This window comes from Periplaneta americana, chromosome 3 (assembly GCF_040183065.1).
Source record: "Periplaneta americana isolate PAMFEO1 chromosome 3, P.americana_PAMFEO1_priV1, whole genome shotgun sequence".
NCBI classification, from domain to species: Eukaryota; Metazoa; Arthropoda; class Insecta; order Blattodea; family Blattidae; genus Periplaneta; species Periplaneta americana.
The window spans coordinates 151,795,083-151,814,059 of record NC_091119.1 but is presented as its reverse complement, the minus strand read 5'-3'; the positions used below and the strand labels follow the sequence as shown (position 1 = coordinate 151,814,059).

Below are 18,977 nucleotides of genomic sequence, written 5' to 3'. Positions count from 1 at the left end.
AATTAACAATTTCTTCGTATTAAAAAAATTATATTTACCAGCTGTTGGTTACCAAGGCAACCGAATGTATACAATATGGCTTCTAGTGTAAAGGGGTTAATGGATGATGGTTATTTTGTGAGCTTTAGAACATTTAGTGAAATGATTAATTTTACTACATAAATCAATAAAAAAAATGTTGAATGTATCAAAGAGAGTAATATTAGATTTTAGTAGCAGACTTTGTGTTTTTAAAACTATCAAGATTTCTTCCAGGAACAAACTAACTAGTGCTAATGTGCTGTGTAAATATTACTCAACATCTTCGTTTATAGCAAAGAATGAAAAAGAGAAGAAATATGAGAATTATGAAGATATACCAGTGGAAAATATTAGAAACTTTAGCATTATTGCGCATGTTGATCATGGTAAGAGCACATTGGCAGATAGACTGTTGGAGATGACTGGTGCAATTAGTCAGAATAGTGAGACAAGTCAAGTGTTGGATAGACTGCAAGTCGAACGTGAACGTGGAATCACAGTCAAAGCACAAACAGCATCATTAAGATACAGGCTGAATAATAATGAATACTTATTAAACCTCATTGATACACCGGGTCACGTAGATTTTTCAAATGAAGTTTCTCGTTCTTTAGCAGCCTGTCAAGGGGTAATACTATTAGTTGACGCCAACCAAGGAGTTCAAGCACAAACAGTAGCTAACTTTTACATGGCATTTGGTAAAGATCTTGTTATAATTCCTGTTTTGAACAAAATTGATTTGAAAAATGCTGATCCTGAGAGAGTAGCAGAACAACTGAAGTCGCTTTTTGATATGAACGAAGAAGATATATTAAAGGTACGTCAAATGACACTGTATTAGAAGAAAGCATGTTGTAAATTGAGCATAATGATTGGTACTTAGTACGTAATTCTCTTTCAGCGTAATTAGTTTCTATATGTTATGCAGATGTTGTGTGTTTGAAAAAAAAAAGTTACTGCTTTTTTTTTAATAGGCTACTGGTAGGATTTCTTGTGTTTTCGTTGAAATTGAGATTGTTATTTTGTTAACACAGAATGCAAAAGCATATGAAATACATTAAGGCACAAATAAATAAATTGAAACCAAATAGCCTATGCAGTTCTCTAACAGAAGGTATTACAAAATTTCTTGTCTTTCTTCTCACATAGGCCTACTTGAATTTTGACAAACAATGCAAATACTGTAAGATGTTTCTGTGTAGCTACATAGTGTGCACTAAACAAACGCCCATTAAATCAGCTCATGAGATACGAATATGTAAACATTAGGCTTCCATGAAAGAGTAATGGAACGGAGAAAAATTCTCTCCGGCGCCGAGATTTGAACCCGGGTTTTCAGCTCTACGTGCTGATGCTTTATCCACTAAGCCACACCGGATACAACTCCGACGCCGGTTAGAATCGTCTCAGATTAAGCTCCAACTCTTGGGTTCCCTCTAGTGGCCGCCCTCTGCACTACGTCATAGAGACGATTCTAACCGGCGTCGGAGTTGTATCCGGTGTGGCTTAGTGGATAAAGCATCAGCACGTAGAGCTGAAAACCCGGGTTCAAATCTCGGCGCCGGAGAGAATTTTTCTCCGTTCCATTACTCTTTCATTGTATGATGACGCAGAATATCTGCATGGAAATATCATATGTACTTCGGTACATTAAAATAATATATATTAGGCTTCCAGCTTTCATATAACTATTTCTCTCTTTCATGGATGCATGTTTTACAGGTGTCAGCGAAATTGGGTACAGGAGTTGAGGATGTATTCAAAGCAATTATAGAGAGGCTGCCACCACCTCCAGTAAGCCGTAATGCACCATTCCGTGCTCTTCTCTTTGATAGTTGGTATGACCGCTATCAAGGAGCAGTCGTTTTAGTTTATGTTGCAGATGGAACAGTCAAACTTGGAGATGAAATTGTATCCACTCACTCTGGGAAGAGCTATGAAGTTAAGAATTTGGGATTACTGCGACCTCATGAAGAACCAGTAACTAAATTGTGAGTGTTGAATCAATTGTGATGTATAATTGTGCTCTCAATATATTATATAACTCATAATTATAAGTTATTTGTATTATTCTAATATCATTTTAACAAATTAATTGATTTTATTATAATTAATAATAGGCTTAAAACGTTGTTAGTTTTTTAATGCTTTTATTTACTTAAGCATTAAAGAATATTCATGTGTTTACGTTAGATGCAAAGCAAAGTACTTAAGTTATTATGTGTTGCTTGATATTTGCTCATGTTCATATGTTTAAGGTAGGTGTATCATAACTATAATTATCCAATTTGGAATCATATGCGTTTATCATGGATCAAACAGCATAGAGACATGAGGAAAATTAAAATATTGCAAGAATCACTGCTTTATTTAAAAGGGAACACATCTATAGAAAGACAATAATGTAGGTAACAGTTAAATGAGCAATTTAAATATGAGTGGAATATTCTATGAATGAGTAGCATTAATGGGTCCACTGCTTTGGAGTAGTGGTCAGCGTGTCTGACTGCGAAACTAGCGGACAAGTTGCCTTGTTGAGATTTTTCTGGGGTTTTTCCTCCACCCATTAAGAGCAAATGATAAGTAACTTTTGGCGCCAGACCCTGGATTCATTTCGCTTTCATTATTACCTTCATCTTCATCCATCCTGCCTACTTCAATACTTGTATGTCATCCTATCATAAGGAACTAATAAAATCTGACCTAATGGATACCCCAACCTCAGAATAGGATTCTTCATCATAATCGCCAAAAAGTAGGCAGAGGCGCAAATGACAACATGTCAATATGCACGGGAATAGATAAAAAAAAGTGGCATCAATGGGAGAGTCAGATGGGAAGTATAGTTTCCAGTAGATTGAACAGTAAATTTTTATGAGTTTAATTTTGTAATAATGCAGTTTTAATTGGACATGGAAAGTTAAGAAGTTAACCGTCTCAATGAATTGTGCAGTATCTTCTATTCGAATACCCACTTCATTCCCATAAAAGATACATCCTGCAACAATATCGTGACAGACAGATAAAAAATAATTTATTACCAATCTCTGACCAAAATATTCAAGAGACTATGCTGCCTTAAACAATTCACACACTTTAACTTATAGGTTTAATTTTTTTTTGCATTATACCGGTAATTACTGTTGTTGCGTCACAAAATGGTAAAGAAATATTCTAGGCGGGGCAGGGGAAGCCATTGAATACTATGATTAACAATACTATGCTTATGCATCACAGCTTCACCTCTGCCCCACCTAGAACATTTCTCTGCCATCTCGTGGTGTGACAACAATATGCGTTAATTTTAGTTTTAGTTTTTTTCTTCAACATTTGACAAAATGTCTGTGTGTTATTTTATTGACTATAATCTAAAATAATAACACTTAGTGCAAAGTAGAGTTATTTTCTTTCGTTAATCAATAATAATAATAATAATAATAATAATAATAATAATAATAATAATAACAACAGTTGTTAGCCACTGGCATAGCTCAGGTGGTAGTATGTTTCTCTGCTGATCAGGAGCTGCATTCGGGTGTGGGTTCGATTCCCACTTGGGCTAATTACCTGATTGGATTTTCTCCGAGGTTTTCCCCAATTACAAGACAAAATATCAGATACTCACATGGTCAGCCCTCGGCCTAATCTCCTCGCCAAACACCATCTTGCTATCACCAATTCCATCGACACCAAATATCATAGTAGTTGATACAATGTCGTCAAATAACCAACTAAAAACCGTTGCTGTTGAAGTACTGAAGGTGACACTATCAAAATAATTCTACTTAATAGATAATTATTAAAGAAAAAAATAAAACAAAATACATTGTTGTGTTTAATTAAACTAGAGATTATGATTATATACAGTGTGTATCAAAATCCGACGGCAAAACTTCAGGAATGGATTCCTCATATAGAGAGAAGAAAAAAAGTGTATTACAAATGCATAAGTACAGAGTTATTCGAAATTTTATTAATGGTAGTGTATGCCAATATGCCTTGACTGCTGGACTAAAATGCGAGAGCAGCAAGGACTTCGTTGTGAGAAGGATTTGGAATGTCTACCACTTCCACTTCCTGTTCAAGTCTTCAATGACAGTGTGATTTAAAACTGCCAGCAAGAAGGACAGGTTCTAAATACAGTAGTCTTGCAGGTACTCAAAGGTCGCATTCCATTCTATTGTATTCACCAAACAAAGACTCCTACAAATCCTTGAATATGTGGGCACTAACGGTAAATGTAGAAGTCCAGAAAATTTTTTCAATATCCTTTGAAATATGACATTTTAGAATTTTCAGCAGATGAAAGAGAGTATTGAACGAGATGATGAGTTTATTAAGCGGTGGATTTACATGGTTTTGTATAGGGATGTCAAGGGACCGGACGAAAAGAATGTATAATGTGTGATAGCATAACAAATGGGCGTGTATTATTGGGGTTTCACTGTATTTTCGTGTGAATAGGTGCATTAGTTCTTTACAGAGCAAGTTGTATAATATTATAGTTATAAATTTCTTAACAGGTTGGCGGGTCAAGTTGGCTATCTAACATGCAACATGCGTTCCACCCAAGAAGCACACATTGGTGATACTCTGCACCACAACAACGTGTCTGTCAGTGTTTTGCCTGGTTTCAAACCTACAAGTCCCATGGTTTTTGCTGGTGTGTACCCCATGGACCAATCCCAACATGTTACTCTCCGAAGTGCAATTGAGAAGTTGGTACTCAATGATTCAGCTGTCACAGTAACAATTGATTCGAGGTAAGAAGTATTCTACGAGAAGAAGGAAGTATATTTATAGATCTTTTTTGCTAGACGTGTAACGACATAAACTTATTTACAAAGAAAATAAATAAGTAATAATAGGTAAAGTAAGCCGAGTGTATAGAATTTCATTTTGTTGTAATGTATACAATTGAATGATACCAATAATAATTTTTATAGGATTCCAATATCCAACTATATGCAGAGATAGTGGAGATTCTACTCGATGTTAGAGTTATTCAAGCTAATAATTTCGTATATTATTTACGCCATCTTATTGGTTACAGTCAGTTTTAGTGTGTGTGTGGTTTTTTTTACAGGACTTTCATTTTAAAACTTCCCAGTCTACATAACTATTTATTTCAATTAAATTCAATTTAAACAAAAAAACACGCCAATTTAGATATTGAGGGAAAAGTTTAAAACCAGTGTTAATTTTATTTTGAAATTTAAAATAATATCCCTATTATTATGATACTTAAATTTAAAAGAGTATTCAATTATTTATACATCTCATTCATTTTTTGTCACTCTTTTGTTTTGTTCCTGGTAACCTGGATTGTTGTTATTGTTGATTATAGCTGAATAGAATGAAACTACTAAGACTGTTGTTAATTACAGATTATTTCAGGTAGTAACACACACTAGTATTAAGAAATATATTGGTTGTGTATAAAAATCCTAAGAAACCATCTCTATAGTTACTGTATATAGATTGATCTCTTTGCTATGGCGATCTGCTCACTTAAGTTGGGTCTTGCAACTAGTGCTAAATAGACGACTGTGATCACCCAATAGCAAATAGATACTAGGAATTTTATGTTTCTTCTGGAATTAATGATGTTTTGTTTAGTCTTTTCCAATTATTTCTAATTGTGCTGTTTCTTATTCTTTTTCTTCTCCATTGTTTTCTCTTTTTTTCATTATAACAACAATTTTATGGTAAGCTTTGTCTTCTAGGCAGCCTTCACTTGGAGGAAGCTGAATAAAATTTATTCGAAATAAATAAACCTATTCTTTAAAAATTTAAAACAGGATATAGGATAATAAAAGCTGAAGTTTGGATTTACATTATTTACATATGGTTTTGATATTATGGCAATGCTGTGTAGAGAAGTTCCAAAATAGGCTGTGTTACTGTCTAGACAACAGTGAAGCACATTTTGAAAATTTATTTTAGTAAACTTGGTTAATTAAAAATTACTCGAAATAAACTGTGTTTTCATCCCACAATCAACTGACAATAACAACAATCCAGATTGCCAGGCAATGATAGAAAATAAAAGATGTGAATACTCTTTCAAATTTAAGTATCATAATAAAGGGATGCAATTTGAAATTACAATTGGGAGGAGAGATTAAACATAAAATTAAATTAATACTGCTTTTAACTTTTCCCTCAATATCTAAATAGACGTATTTTTGTTTAAATTAAATTGAATTTAAATAGTTATTCTGAAGTTCTGAAATGAAAGCCCGGTGTGTGTGTGTGTGTATATATATATATATATAATTTTTTTTTTTCTTACAAAACATGCAATTACCGGTATCTAATTTATAACATATTTATGTTGTACAGTCCAGCACTGGGGCAAGGCTGGAGATTGGGTTTCCTTGGTTTACTGCATATGGAGGTATTCAACCAGAGACTTGAACAGGAGTACAATGCCCAAGCTGTTATTACAGCACCGAGTGTTACATATAAAGGTACAATATAGTAGTACTGACTTCTGTCGAACTATAACTAACATTAACAAATTCAGAAATTTACTGGAAGTTATATTTTAATATAGAAGAAACTCCACTCTCATAATACTTACTTACAAATGGCTTTTAGAGAACCCGGAGGTTTATTGCCACCCTCACATAAGCCCGCCATCAGTTCTTATCCTGAGCAAGATTAATCCAGTCTCTACCGTCATATCTCACCTCCATCAAATCTATTTTTATATTATCCTCCCATCTACGTCTTGGCCTCCCCAAAGGTCTTTTTCCCTCCGGCCTCCCAACTAATACTCTATATGCATTTCTGGATTTGCCCGTACATGCTATATGCCCTCCCATCTCAAACGCCTGAATTTAATGTTCCTAATTATGTTAGGTGAAGAATACAATGCGTGCAGTTCTACGTTTTGTAACTTTCTCCATTCTCCTGTAACTTCACCCCTCTTAGCCCCAAATATTTTCCTAAGCACTTTGGAGTTTCGTAACAAGCTGTTTTTTAAGGTAATGGGTTATTAGCCTCATAATAAGGAGTGAAAAAATTCTGTGCTGTATCAGGAATACACCAGCACATAGGATACGTGTCACTTAGCTGTGGGGGAAATGAAACTAGTTGGTTTGGTTTGAATGTGTTTCTCCCCCCCCCCCCCCTCCCGGTCTATAAGTGGAGAGTATGGGTTATTATAAGAGAAATAACTAATGAAAGACATGCAATATATTTATTTATATGGCAATGTTAACAGTATTCAATAAAACTGTTGTTAAATATGGCCATAAAGTCATTTAAATATGCGCTCCTGCAAATATGACTTATATGGCTAAAATGCAAGTAGTAGGCCGTTGACAATACAATGAGGAGAGTTCGGCTGGCACTGTGGATCGTGTTCCGGCGTAGCTCAGTTGGAAAGAGCGCGCAGAGCTGAGAGATCCTGGGTTCGAGTCCTGGTGCCAGAACGAATTTTTCTCAAATTAATAGGTACCATTTATAGTTTATTTATTATTACAAATTTAGGCTATACACTAATGACATTTTTTATTGTGCATTTTGGATAATGAAACCAAAAATTGACATATTTGACTTCATTTAATCCATTAAGAGACGAATATTAATGTGGCTTTGTTCATTACAGCTAAAATATTTGGAGAGAAGAATTTAAGATTATATGGCAAAGAAGAAATCACTATAACAAATCCTGTCAACTTCCCCGATCCCAGCATTGTTTCAGAATTTTTTGAACCAATGGTCTTGGGCACAATAATAACTCCAGGTATTTCTTTGTATATTAAATGTACGTAGAGTACTAATAATGAATTCTAAGACGTAACTCTTTCGTCTTTTTAATGTCTAAACGTGTTTTAATAATATTAGCATCTCTTTTCTACCACACTACCAGTGACTTCTCTTTTGCAGACAAATATTTGGGTCCCATCATGTCTCTCTGCATGGATCGAAGAGGAACTCAACGTAGTTCTTGTAATATTGATAATCATAATGTGATGTTGCAATTTTTACTGCCCTTAAATGAGATTGTTGTGGATTTTCACGATCATCTCAAATCTGTTTCTTCAGGTTATGCTAGTTTTGATTATGAAGAATATGACTATATTCCCTCGAAGCTTGTTAAGGTTAGTTTATTTTATATTTACCATGAACTAAAATATTGTTATTAAAATACCACACAGCCATACACAGCTAAGGAACAATGATATGTTGCAGGTTGTATTAAGGAGCAAGATGCATGTTGGATATTATAGAAATGGTAACAGACATTTTCCCGAATAGGTGCGCACTGAAATGTTCTACATTAAAATCTGTTCCGTCTGTTGTTACATAACAGAAGTCTCGCATCCACCAATTCAATTGAAGATGCTACTTTACACTTCGACAATAACATACTGCATTTTCAAGATATTCTTAATAATCAACTAATCACAATACAATCAGTTCAAGATCTAATTACAGAGTATAGTTGATACCTTGGCCACTCTACCCCATTATCTCCTGACTTAGTTGCCTCATGAATTACGCCTTATTGGTGTCACTTATGAGGTTCCAACCTGTCTTCGGACAGCTGACTAAACAACAGTTGATACGTGACGAAATATATTTAGGCGTTTATTTTCTGAAATATGAAAAATAGGCAACAATGTGAGAAGAGGCATTTCCAGTAGTATAAAACGTTTAGTATTTATTATTAATTTATTGATGGAGGCATAATTATCCTTAAAATGTATATTTAGTTATTTGCTGAGAAAGAAACTCAGCTTTTACTTAAAAATCTATGGTATGCAGATACAGTACTTATAATAAATTATGTTACAGCTTAACGTTCTCCTTAATGGAAATATTGTTGAGGAGCTGAGCACAGTGGTACATATATCCAAGGCTGCTAGCATGGGCCGCAGAGTATGTCTGAAACTCAAGGATATCATACCTCGACAATTGTTTCAGGTACGTAAATAATATTCTAACTTAAAAATGATATTTACAGTACATCACTTTAAGATCTATACACATTTAGTGATCTAGACAATTTAGATGAGTTAGAAATTCAAATACAATACAATACTGCATACCAGCCCATTAGTAATTTATAATAATAGAATGTAGTTGAAGTTTTTGTGATAAATAGCTGTCAAAAACTAAATTACCGTATATTAACGTACAGGAAATCTGTTTCAGATTGCTATTCAAGCTGCAGTTGGAGGTAAAATTGTGGCAAGAGAAACTGTAAAAGCATTCCGCAAAGATGTGACAGCAAAACTGGTAATACTGATATCTTTGTATTGATGTTCTGTTACACTATACAACTTTCTCCCTATATATTCTGTCAACAGCTGAATTCCACTGGAATTATATAGCCATAAACAGTCTACATGTATGGTTCAAGCTTGTTCTTGTTGTGAATACTGTCTGTCACAATCTATCAAATTTAACTTTTTTATTATTATTATTCAAAGCTGTTCTTGAGAGAAGCGACTTCACTCATCTTCCTGTCGGACAAAATATTACAAATCATATCGGTTCAAAAAAGGATCATATAGTTTGCAAGCAAATCATATTCTGAAGTATCATAAAAATAAGAACTATTTCTAAGTAAAATCATTAATTATTAAGAAGTTTGCTTTGAGTCACATTGGTTGAGTTGTGGCGTAGTTCATGGGTATAATAATGTGGTGGAAGGGGCTGTTGTAACTTTTTAGTAGTTCAATACAGGTATGTATTTGAGAGTGTACTGACCCATGAAGTATAATTTTTAATATTTTCAAAGAAAATATACATATCTATGCAATTCTATGCAGTAGGTTTTACAATAAGTGCACTGTCTCTTTAAATAAGTCCCATTTTAATACTTACTTACTTACAAATGGCTTTTAAGGAACCCGAAGGTTCATTGCCGCCCTCACATAAGCCCGCCATCGGTCCCTATCCTGTGCAAGATTAATCCAGTCTCTATCATCACACCCCATCTCCCTCAAATCCATTTTAATATTATCCTCCCATCTACGTCTCGGCCTCCCTAAAGGTTTTTTTTCCCCTCCGGTCTCCCAACTAACACTCTATATGCATTTCTGGATTCGCCCATATGTGCTACATGCCCTGCCCATCTCAAACGTCTGGATTTTAAGTTCCTAATTATGTTAGGTGAAGAATACAATGCGTGCAGTTCTGTGTTGTGTAACTTTCTCCATTCTCCTGTAACTTCATCCCGCTTAGCCCCAAATATTTTCCTAAGCACCTTATTCTCAAACACCCTTAACCTATGTTCCTCTCTCAAAGTGAGAGTCCAAGTTTCACAACCATACAGAAGAACCGGTAATATAACTGTTTTATAAATTCTAACTTTCAGATTTTTGGACAGCAGACTGGATGATAAGAGCTTCTCAACCGAATAATAACACGCATTTCCCATATTTATTCTGCGTTTAATTTCCTCCCGAGTGTCATTTATATTTGTTACTGTTGCTCCAAGGTATTTGAATTTTTCCACCTCTTCGAAGGATAAATCTCCAATTTTTATATTTCCATTTTGTACAATATTCTGGTCACGAGACATAATCATATACTTCGTCTTTTTGGGATTTACTTCCAAACCGATCGCTTTACTTGCTTCAAGTAAAGTTTCCGTGTTTTCCCTAATCGTTTGTGTATTTTCTCCTAACATATTCACGTCATCTGCATAGACAAGAAGCTGATGTAACCCGTTCAATTCCAAACCCTGCCTGTTATCCTGAACTTTCCTAATGGCATATTCTAGAGTGAAGTTAAAAAGTAAAGGTCCCATTTTAATAATTTTTTTTATTCAAATACTACTATCTTACCTTAGGCAATATTTTATGGCTCATATGATGCACAAAGTACCCAGATTTTGTTTCATTAGACTGGCTCAATGTGAGTGCGTGTGTGACATGACAAAAATCGACGCAATAATCCAACTCCTGCCAGATTCTGGATAACATGTCAGGTGTCACCATGGCTGTGATTTCTTCAGTCCTCATTCGGACTTACTGCAGGTCTCATGGTAGAGACGGGACATACACTCTGTTCTTTATGTAACCCCACAAGAAAAAACGCATAGGGTTAAATCAAGAGATTGTGGAAGCCATTTCATGAAAGCATTATCGGTATTTCCGACTTGTCCTATCCAACATTCTGGAAGCTTGCGATTTAAATAGCCATGAACTTCGTGGTGATACTGGGGAAGTGTTCCATCTTGCTGGTACAGGTAATTATTAGAATATTCATTTCAATTGTGGCATTAACCATGAATGGAGCATGCCAAGATAGGATATGCTACCGATTATGGCTTCCATGAAAAAAATCGGGGCATACAGTTTGTAGTGTGGCATGGCACAAAAGACATTTAACTTTGGTCAATCACGTTGATGTTCAATGATAAGTATGGATTCTCAGTACTCCAAATTCGGCAATTATGACGAGTCACTTTCCACGTTGCCTCATTACTGAATATCAGGTGCTCTATTAACCAACTTCCTCCCCAAACTCTTTAAAACAGGCAAAGTGATTATCTATCTTCTTTATCGGGGTGTGTGAGCTTTTGATGAAGTTCCAATTTATACAGTTTCATCTGCAAACGTTTCCATAGCACCTTCCACATTGTCTGGTTTGGTATTCCCAACTCATGAGAGGCTTTCTGTGAGGACTATGTTGAAAAAATTCCTGTACACACTCAACACGTTCATTGGAAATTGCAGGACGTCCGATCTTTTTCTGTGGACACAAACAACCAGTCATGACAATCTGACGATGCCACTTCGTTATTGACTTCCTGGTGGGTGCCTTCTTTCCATATTTAGTTCGAAATGAGCATTGCACTTGTATCACACGACCATTTCTATCGAATTTCAGGTCGCAAAATGTTTTTTCTACACCACTAAATACCATCATTGTATTGTTGTGATTAACTAGAGAAACTATAATGAAAACAAAACAAAATATGGGAAGTGCTATTCTTACACGTCACCGATTCATCATAGCTATGCATTATAAATCACCAATAGTGGGACTTCAGAAATAGGGTGTAGTTACACCATTCTTTAAAATATTTATAAAGTAATGTTACAGAAATTTGTCATAGTCCTTCCTTATTTTTTGACATATTCAAATGACGATGTATGTACGTTTTTAACAGTATGGAGGAGATGTGACCAGGAGAATGAAGCTGCTGAACAGACAAGCTGAAGGCAAGAAAAGGATGAAGATGATAGCCAACATTAATTTGCCACGGGAGACATTCATTGAAGTACTGAAGCGGTGAAATATGTTCGATTCAATGAGAACTGTAACATCATTCTGAATAAAGAAACGAATGTGCTTATCTCTGCAAGTTATACTGTTTTAAACTAATTTCACGTCATTGGTATTCTGTACCTTTCAAGAATATTGCGTACTGAATAAGCAAAACTGGTTAAAAAAAAAAAAGCATCTGTATATTCTCTCTCTTTGTAGAGAATTTTTAGCATAATTGCAAAAACTATACTATATTTAAGTTTTTAATCTGTTTTCAGAGATGCCTACAGTAGTTAGCTGAAATATGAAGCCTTTATCTTTTACAGATTGGAAGATCACATTCTTTTAATGATCTAAGTCATATATGAATATGTTGCATTCTTTAAATGTAACTGAACTTTTCAGTTCTGTGAAAAAACTATGACGACAGTATGGAAACAGAGACAACATATTTAGGAATTTGGAGATTTGGTATATAAATATTCTGCTGAATTGCAGAATTGTGATAAAAATTTATACCGAGTGTCCAGATGAAAAGTGGCCAAAGTAAATTAGTATAGGTCATTCGTTATCTTGTGAAACTAAATGCTTGTGTGCACCATAGCTCATACCAAGAATCTTATGGTGGAGATGAGTGAGCTCGCTAGATACCAGTGGAATCTTGGCGAAGGAGGGAAGCTTCTCAGTCCACTTTCTTCTTCCCCTGATGCACACGTAGGTTTCACGAGATAATGAATGGACTATATCTCGAAAAGTATTTATTATACATACTTCTGGTTTGTACCATTGCGAAGGAAATCTCTCGAAGTTTTATCAGTACTCTGCTCAAATATATGCGCAAACTGGTGACTTGGCCAAACTCATTAAACAATATCTACACTGCAGGAAAAGGTATTTCGGTTAACTGAGTTGAATTCGGTTTGGCTGTTCAGCATCGTTTTAGTACCTAATATGGACGTGAGCCTCCAAAATTTTAACACATACCATTTTTGGACAAATTGAGATCTACAAGAAGTTCATCTTTCTTATTTTGGGTAACTTTTCAGCCAGTCACCTATATTATTTGTATTTTTCTGTCAGTCTTTATACATCTATTTATTCCCATTTTAACAAAATACATAAGATATTATGTAAATGTCATAAAACACAGCCAATGAAATTACATTTTTTGTACTCTTATTTAACCCATGAACGTAGTGCTGACTTTATTCCATCACTAAATGGTGTATGGTGTCCAAAGCCTAAACTCTCCAATCGTGAGGTATCCAGAGAAGTGTCGAAAGGCCGAGGGACAGTGACACCAGTGGGTGGACTTGAATCAGGGGTCACATGAGAGTCATGTGACAACTGGAAGACTTCAGCTATCTTCAGCAGCATGCCATACTTAGTGAACATTTCCTTGCCACACCAATGAAAAATGCCATTAACATCTTCATCCTGGTGAAAGTACGTCAAACAAATCAATTAGAAAATTATCATTCTAAAACAAAGTTTATGGTTGCAAGCGCAAGCACATCGAGCTGAAATTGAATGAGGTATTAGCATATTTCATCAATTTATCACATAAGTCTCTTCCTCGTATAATAGCTGCTTTAAGAATTTGTTAAAAAATGAAATTAAATAACGAATAATTCCCTCTCTTACTAATATATAACTCATAATGATGAAAGTGACAACACAATATAGGGAAATAAGGGGAGAAGCATGGAAGATTATCTATGAATCAATAGTGTTTACAGTATTCAACTGAATCAAAGGAACCCAGGTACTAGGTGACCATTTTGTATGTGGAACGTAAAGAGCAGCACTGCGATCTTATATTGTTACTCTGTGATAGAGAGAAAGACAGTCTATGACTAGAATATGAGGACAATCGTACTGCATAGGTGACATAACAGCAGTGTGCTGTGTAGTACAAGCAACTGCCATTCCACAAACAGAATGGTCAGGTAATATGTTAATTATAAACATATTTGCCAGTATTAAATAAGTTATTTAATGTAGGTATACTTTTTGTCTTTTAAATTTAATTTTTTATGTATACCTTCATTACTTCTCTCTTTTCTCACCAACTGGAAGAACCATACATCTATATTCATCACTCGAAATGAAAGTGAATTAACAAATGATACTTGTGTTACCAAGCATTAATGACTGCTTTATAAATCCTCCTTAAAGAAGAACATAATTCCCTTCTCCCCGATTTTCAGCCAAAAACTTTCACGAAAAAAAGGACGGAATTACACGATAATATACATATCAGAAAACAATCAACCAGTCACAAAAGTCAGAAACATTATTTGGAGTTTAGTATGTTTCTGACGTGTATTCGATTAATATGTGTGCCATTTAGCTAAGAACAAAGACAACTGAAGGATTGTAATTGATTTATCATACAGTTGCGCTGTTTTATATATCTTCTACCATATATGGTGAGTAAAAGTAAATGCTAATACACTGCTTGTGCTTCAATTTTCCTATTATGATCTAGCCTATGTCACCAATATCATTTCAGACATTTCTTAAGTGAACTAAGATAATTCTACAATACTTTTTTTTAATATCATTAGCTACTGTTACATATATTTCGTAAGAAACAATTACCGAGCACATAGTATTTAAGATTTATTTAATTTCTGTGGCTGTAAACACCAGAATGTTACATGTGCGTTAAAAGGGACAATTCTTTGGTATGATTTAACTTAATTCGTCTTGTTCCCAAGAAACATAGGACATTCGTGAAATGTTTCCAGCAATTTCTTCAGTTTCCTAGTGCTTTAACCTCTCCATGACTTCCCCACTTCGGTATGAGGCTATAAATTGTATCTTTATCGATCTCTAAATCGATTTTTTACAGTAGCATAAAATTTTATATTGCATGTAATGGGAAAGAAAAAGATATAAGCTGGTAAAATGTTCAGGTATGGTATCATACTTTTATATTTTATATTTGCATACCGGTACTCAAAACAATAGGGCCTTCTGTTAATTATATGGAATTAATAAAGACACTATAACCCTTGAGATGTGTTCAATATCTTATGCTGTAAATCCTAAAAGTTGGAGCCTGATGACAAAAAGATACTGTATAGTGAACTAGCTTCTTATACATCTAAAGAAAAATTAGAGCACCATACATTTATTTTTTATTCGTGTGCATGTATTGAGTTTAAAAATTCCTCTAATAAAAGAAACAAATACAAATACCTCAAGTCTTCTTGTTGCCAACTGCAAACATATTATTGCGATATCATCAACATGGGAGGGACAGCGGCGTTCATAATTGGAAACTTTGCATGGTTTATCCACATTTAGGAGATTGTTTAAAAGAACAGTTACAGCACTTTCAGCCAAGTATTCAACTGGGCCATACAGCACTGGCACACGCAACACAAGATTGCCTGCAATAGTCAAGAAATTCTCCAATGAGGTAGTTTCATTCTCTACAGATTTTTTCTAACGCATGTTTAGTTCAGTCCTGCTTTTATATACAGTATATTTGTAAATAAAACAACAAACCTTTATTAGCTCGAAGTGTGGCCTTTTCACCTTCTAACTTGGTTTTTCCATACAAATTCAGAGGATTAGGTACTGCACTGACAGAATACGGTGGAGTTTTGCCATCAAATACATAGTCTGTGCTGATGTATAAGACTGGTGTTCCCAAGCCATCTGTAGTATATAGGAATAACAAAAGATTACTATATTATTATAATCTCACAATTCACTGCTACAAAAAGTTATATTTACATAGAATTAAATTACTTGTACAGCTGTCAAAAAAAAAAAAAAAAAAAAGGACCCCTCTACAGAATCTAAGTTCACTTCAGGTATCTTCGCTACAATTCAGAGACAGGTTATGTTACATGTTGTTGGATCACGTGGCCTGATACCTACGGTTATAACTGAAGTGTTCTGCATGTTACTATTGTGGCATAGTGGTAGCGTTCTGGGCTGGTATTCATGAGGTCTGCATTCGAACACAACCTAGTGCTTTTTATGTTTTTAAGAGGAAAAGAAAATATAATTGCTCCTATCTCTTTTATGACTGTTTTAGTAATTAACATCAGGTTCATGCATGAAGAATTCCAGCAGGATATAACAACCTAGCATAAAGAATCATATAGCGTTGATATTTCTGCTGGTTCAAATTCGCGCAAATGCGATGAATTCTACCCACTTCACGACGAGAAATTCACTCCCAACATGACACAGACACTACCACTGCAGGCATAAATGGCAGCATATCCATGGTCAGATTGAGTGCCAGGAGGACGATGTACAAGAGTGAGTCCTTTTTTTGTAGTAGAAAAGGTGACTTCATCAGAAAAGATTACCATCATCATCATCATCATCATCATCATCATCATCATCGACGCTACAGCCCAATTTGAGCCTCGGCCTCCCTTAGAACTCTCTTCCATGCATCTCTGTCCCTGGCAACCAACCACCATCCTTTAATTTCCACTTTCTTTAGATCCTCTAACACTCCATCCATCCATCCATCCATCCATCGCAGTCTTGGTCGTCCTACACTCCTTTTTCCTTCTAATTTATTCCCCATAACTTTCTTGGGTATCTCATGATCTGCCATCCTTTGCACATGTCCTGCCCATCTTAATCTTGATATTTTAATGACTGTAACCACATCAGGGGACTTATATAGTTGGTAAAGTTCAAAGTTGTATCTTATTCGCCATTCTCCTTTATCACATATTGGGCCATATATCTTCCTTAGAATTTTGGTTTCAAAGGATCTCAATCTTGACATATGAGTCTTTGAGAGGGTCCACGTTTCACTGCCATATGTTAATACAGGTTTTACCAAAACATTATAAATATTGCATTTTGTTTCCCTTGTAAGAAGTCTTGACTTAAAGTGCCTCAATAATCCAAAATATGCTTTATTGGCATTTTGAATTCTTCTATCAATTTCTTCACTAATATCATTAGTGTCATTGATTAAAGAGCCCAGATATACAAAACTAGAGACCCTCTGAAATTTATATTGATTAATTTTTAAATGGGTTGTTGTCAAGTCCCTTTTTTGTTTTTTACATCCAACAATCATGTACTTAGTCTTCTGTTCGTTAATTTTCAGCCCCATTCATCAGAAAAGATTACCCTTTTCCAATCCCGATCACCATTTCCCACTGCAGACTAAATGTTCTTCTGTATGCTCCTCCTTATGAACTTCCCTAGGAATGGCATGTCGAGATCTCAAATTGGCGGGCCTTAAACACCATTTGACCATAGTTCCGAAACTGCTTCAAGTGCGCATCTACAAGCGCATGCATCGTGTAGCATCACTGTGATCCGAAGTGGACTCTTAATAAAATATTTGCTGTTCACGAGTGCGGTCACTTTTTTTTTTTGACAGCTGTACATACTTTTAAATGAGTACAATAATGTTTGGTTCTTACTCTCCTTCATCTGCCTACATACATTATTATAACTTACGGTACCGGTACTCGAGTATTTTGCAAATAAACTAATTTTTTCTTCCCTCTACATGGATACATTGTTATGCTTTAATTTTTTTAGAATGGTAAGCGCGTCTGTCTCCTCAACGTAGGGCTGTAACTCTAATAAATTAATTATTATAAATGTTTATTTCAAAATTACTATGGTCTATAACTGCCAGCTCATACCTGCAATTTGTACTAGATGTTTTGTTGCAGCTACATTAATATTTGATGCACCAAGTGGATCTGAATCAACCTTCTCTGGGAACCTTTGTGCAGCACAATGAATTACAAAACTTGGTTTAAAATTCAATAAAGCTTCCTTGACTTCACTTTCTTTCGTTAGATCCAACTGATGTAAGCCCTCAGTAGTCCTGCACAAGAAAACATACTTGAAAGTACTTTTTTTTTATTTTAATATGTGCCAATATCTAGGCCCTACATAGGACCAAGCTTGTTATTTCAATGAATATAAAACTGTAATAATTTTTTTAATCAGATCTAGAAAGAATGTTGTTTTGTGCATACCTAGAATATGCCGTGCCATAAACTGTCCAGCCTTCATTTAAAAATGTCTTATAAACTGCTCTTCCTAAAAGTCCAGATGCGCCAGTTAAAAATAAACGCTTGTTTATTGTTGCCATTTTGATTAAGTTATAACTTTCTCATCACCATCACCGACCCAATGACCTCCTAACCTCAAAATCGTGCACATTCTTAATATTTCCATCTCCAATATTATAGTAACGTCTGTAACGTGGTAGTTGCATGAGTACCGTTTTTCTTCACAAGGACACGTGGTTCTGTCGTACTTCTGCTTGAAAACTGTTGTGTGAATATGTTCTCCTTATACAGTTTTATAGTAATTATTAAATCAGAAGATGCAAAAAGGTGACATGTGACAAAAAAGCAAAACAAATTTCACAGGAGACAATAAAAACTTTCTAATTCCTACAAATCATGTTCTTTACATGTATAAAAATTAAGTTACATGTGTCAGTCTATATATTCTGATATTACAAAGCCTGAAATCTGTGTTCTTAGATTAGGAATAAAAAAATAAATGTTCATAATTCACGTCACCTTTTTGAAAATTATGACCTTTCTAAGGATCTGTTAGACATTTCTCTTGTCACGAATTATAATTGAGTACGGTACCGTTTCTCTATTAAATTTTATACATTACGTTAAAGTACCGGTACAATTATGTTTTTCGTTTAGCCCACATGATCTTCTTACTATGTTTTTAGT

The 18,977-nt window shown here is 34.9% G+C and overlaps 2 protein-coding genes across 2 annotated transcripts; one reads left to right on the top strand and one right to left on the bottom strand.

The window, feature by feature from the left end:
* The first annotated feature begins 56 nt into the window (after window positions 1–56).
* On the top strand, window positions 57–12,362 carry waw (Translation factor waclaw). Its single transcript, XM_069821872.1, has 9 exons — window positions 57–838; window positions 1,744–2,012; window positions 4,545–4,784; window positions 6,367–6,494; window positions 7,640–7,777; window positions 7,921–8,135; window positions 8,833–8,961; window positions 9,193–9,276; window positions 12,164–12,362. The coding sequence occupies exons 1-9, from the start codon at window positions 176–178 to the stop codon at window positions 12,287–12,289; spliced, it is 1,992 nt and encodes a 663-aa protein (XP_069677973.1). The 5' UTR covers window positions 57–175; the 3' UTR covers window positions 12,290–12,362.
* A 978-nt stretch (window positions 12,363–13,340) lies between these two features.
* Window positions 13,341–18,480, bottom strand: LOC138696653 (methionine adenosyltransferase 2 subunit beta-like). The gene is made up of 5 exons (XM_069821873.1): window positions 18,255–18,480; window positions 17,913–18,100; window positions 15,781–15,933; window positions 15,469–15,662; window positions 13,341–13,698 (listed from the first exon to the last, which is right to left on the bottom strand). Exons 1-5 carry the CDS (start codon window positions 18,368–18,370, stop codon window positions 13,438–13,440), a joined length of 912 nt encoding a protein of 303 aa, XP_069677974.1. The 5' UTR covers window positions 18,371–18,480; the 3' UTR covers window positions 13,341–13,437.
* Between the last annotated feature and the right edge of the window lie 497 nt (window positions 18,481–18,977).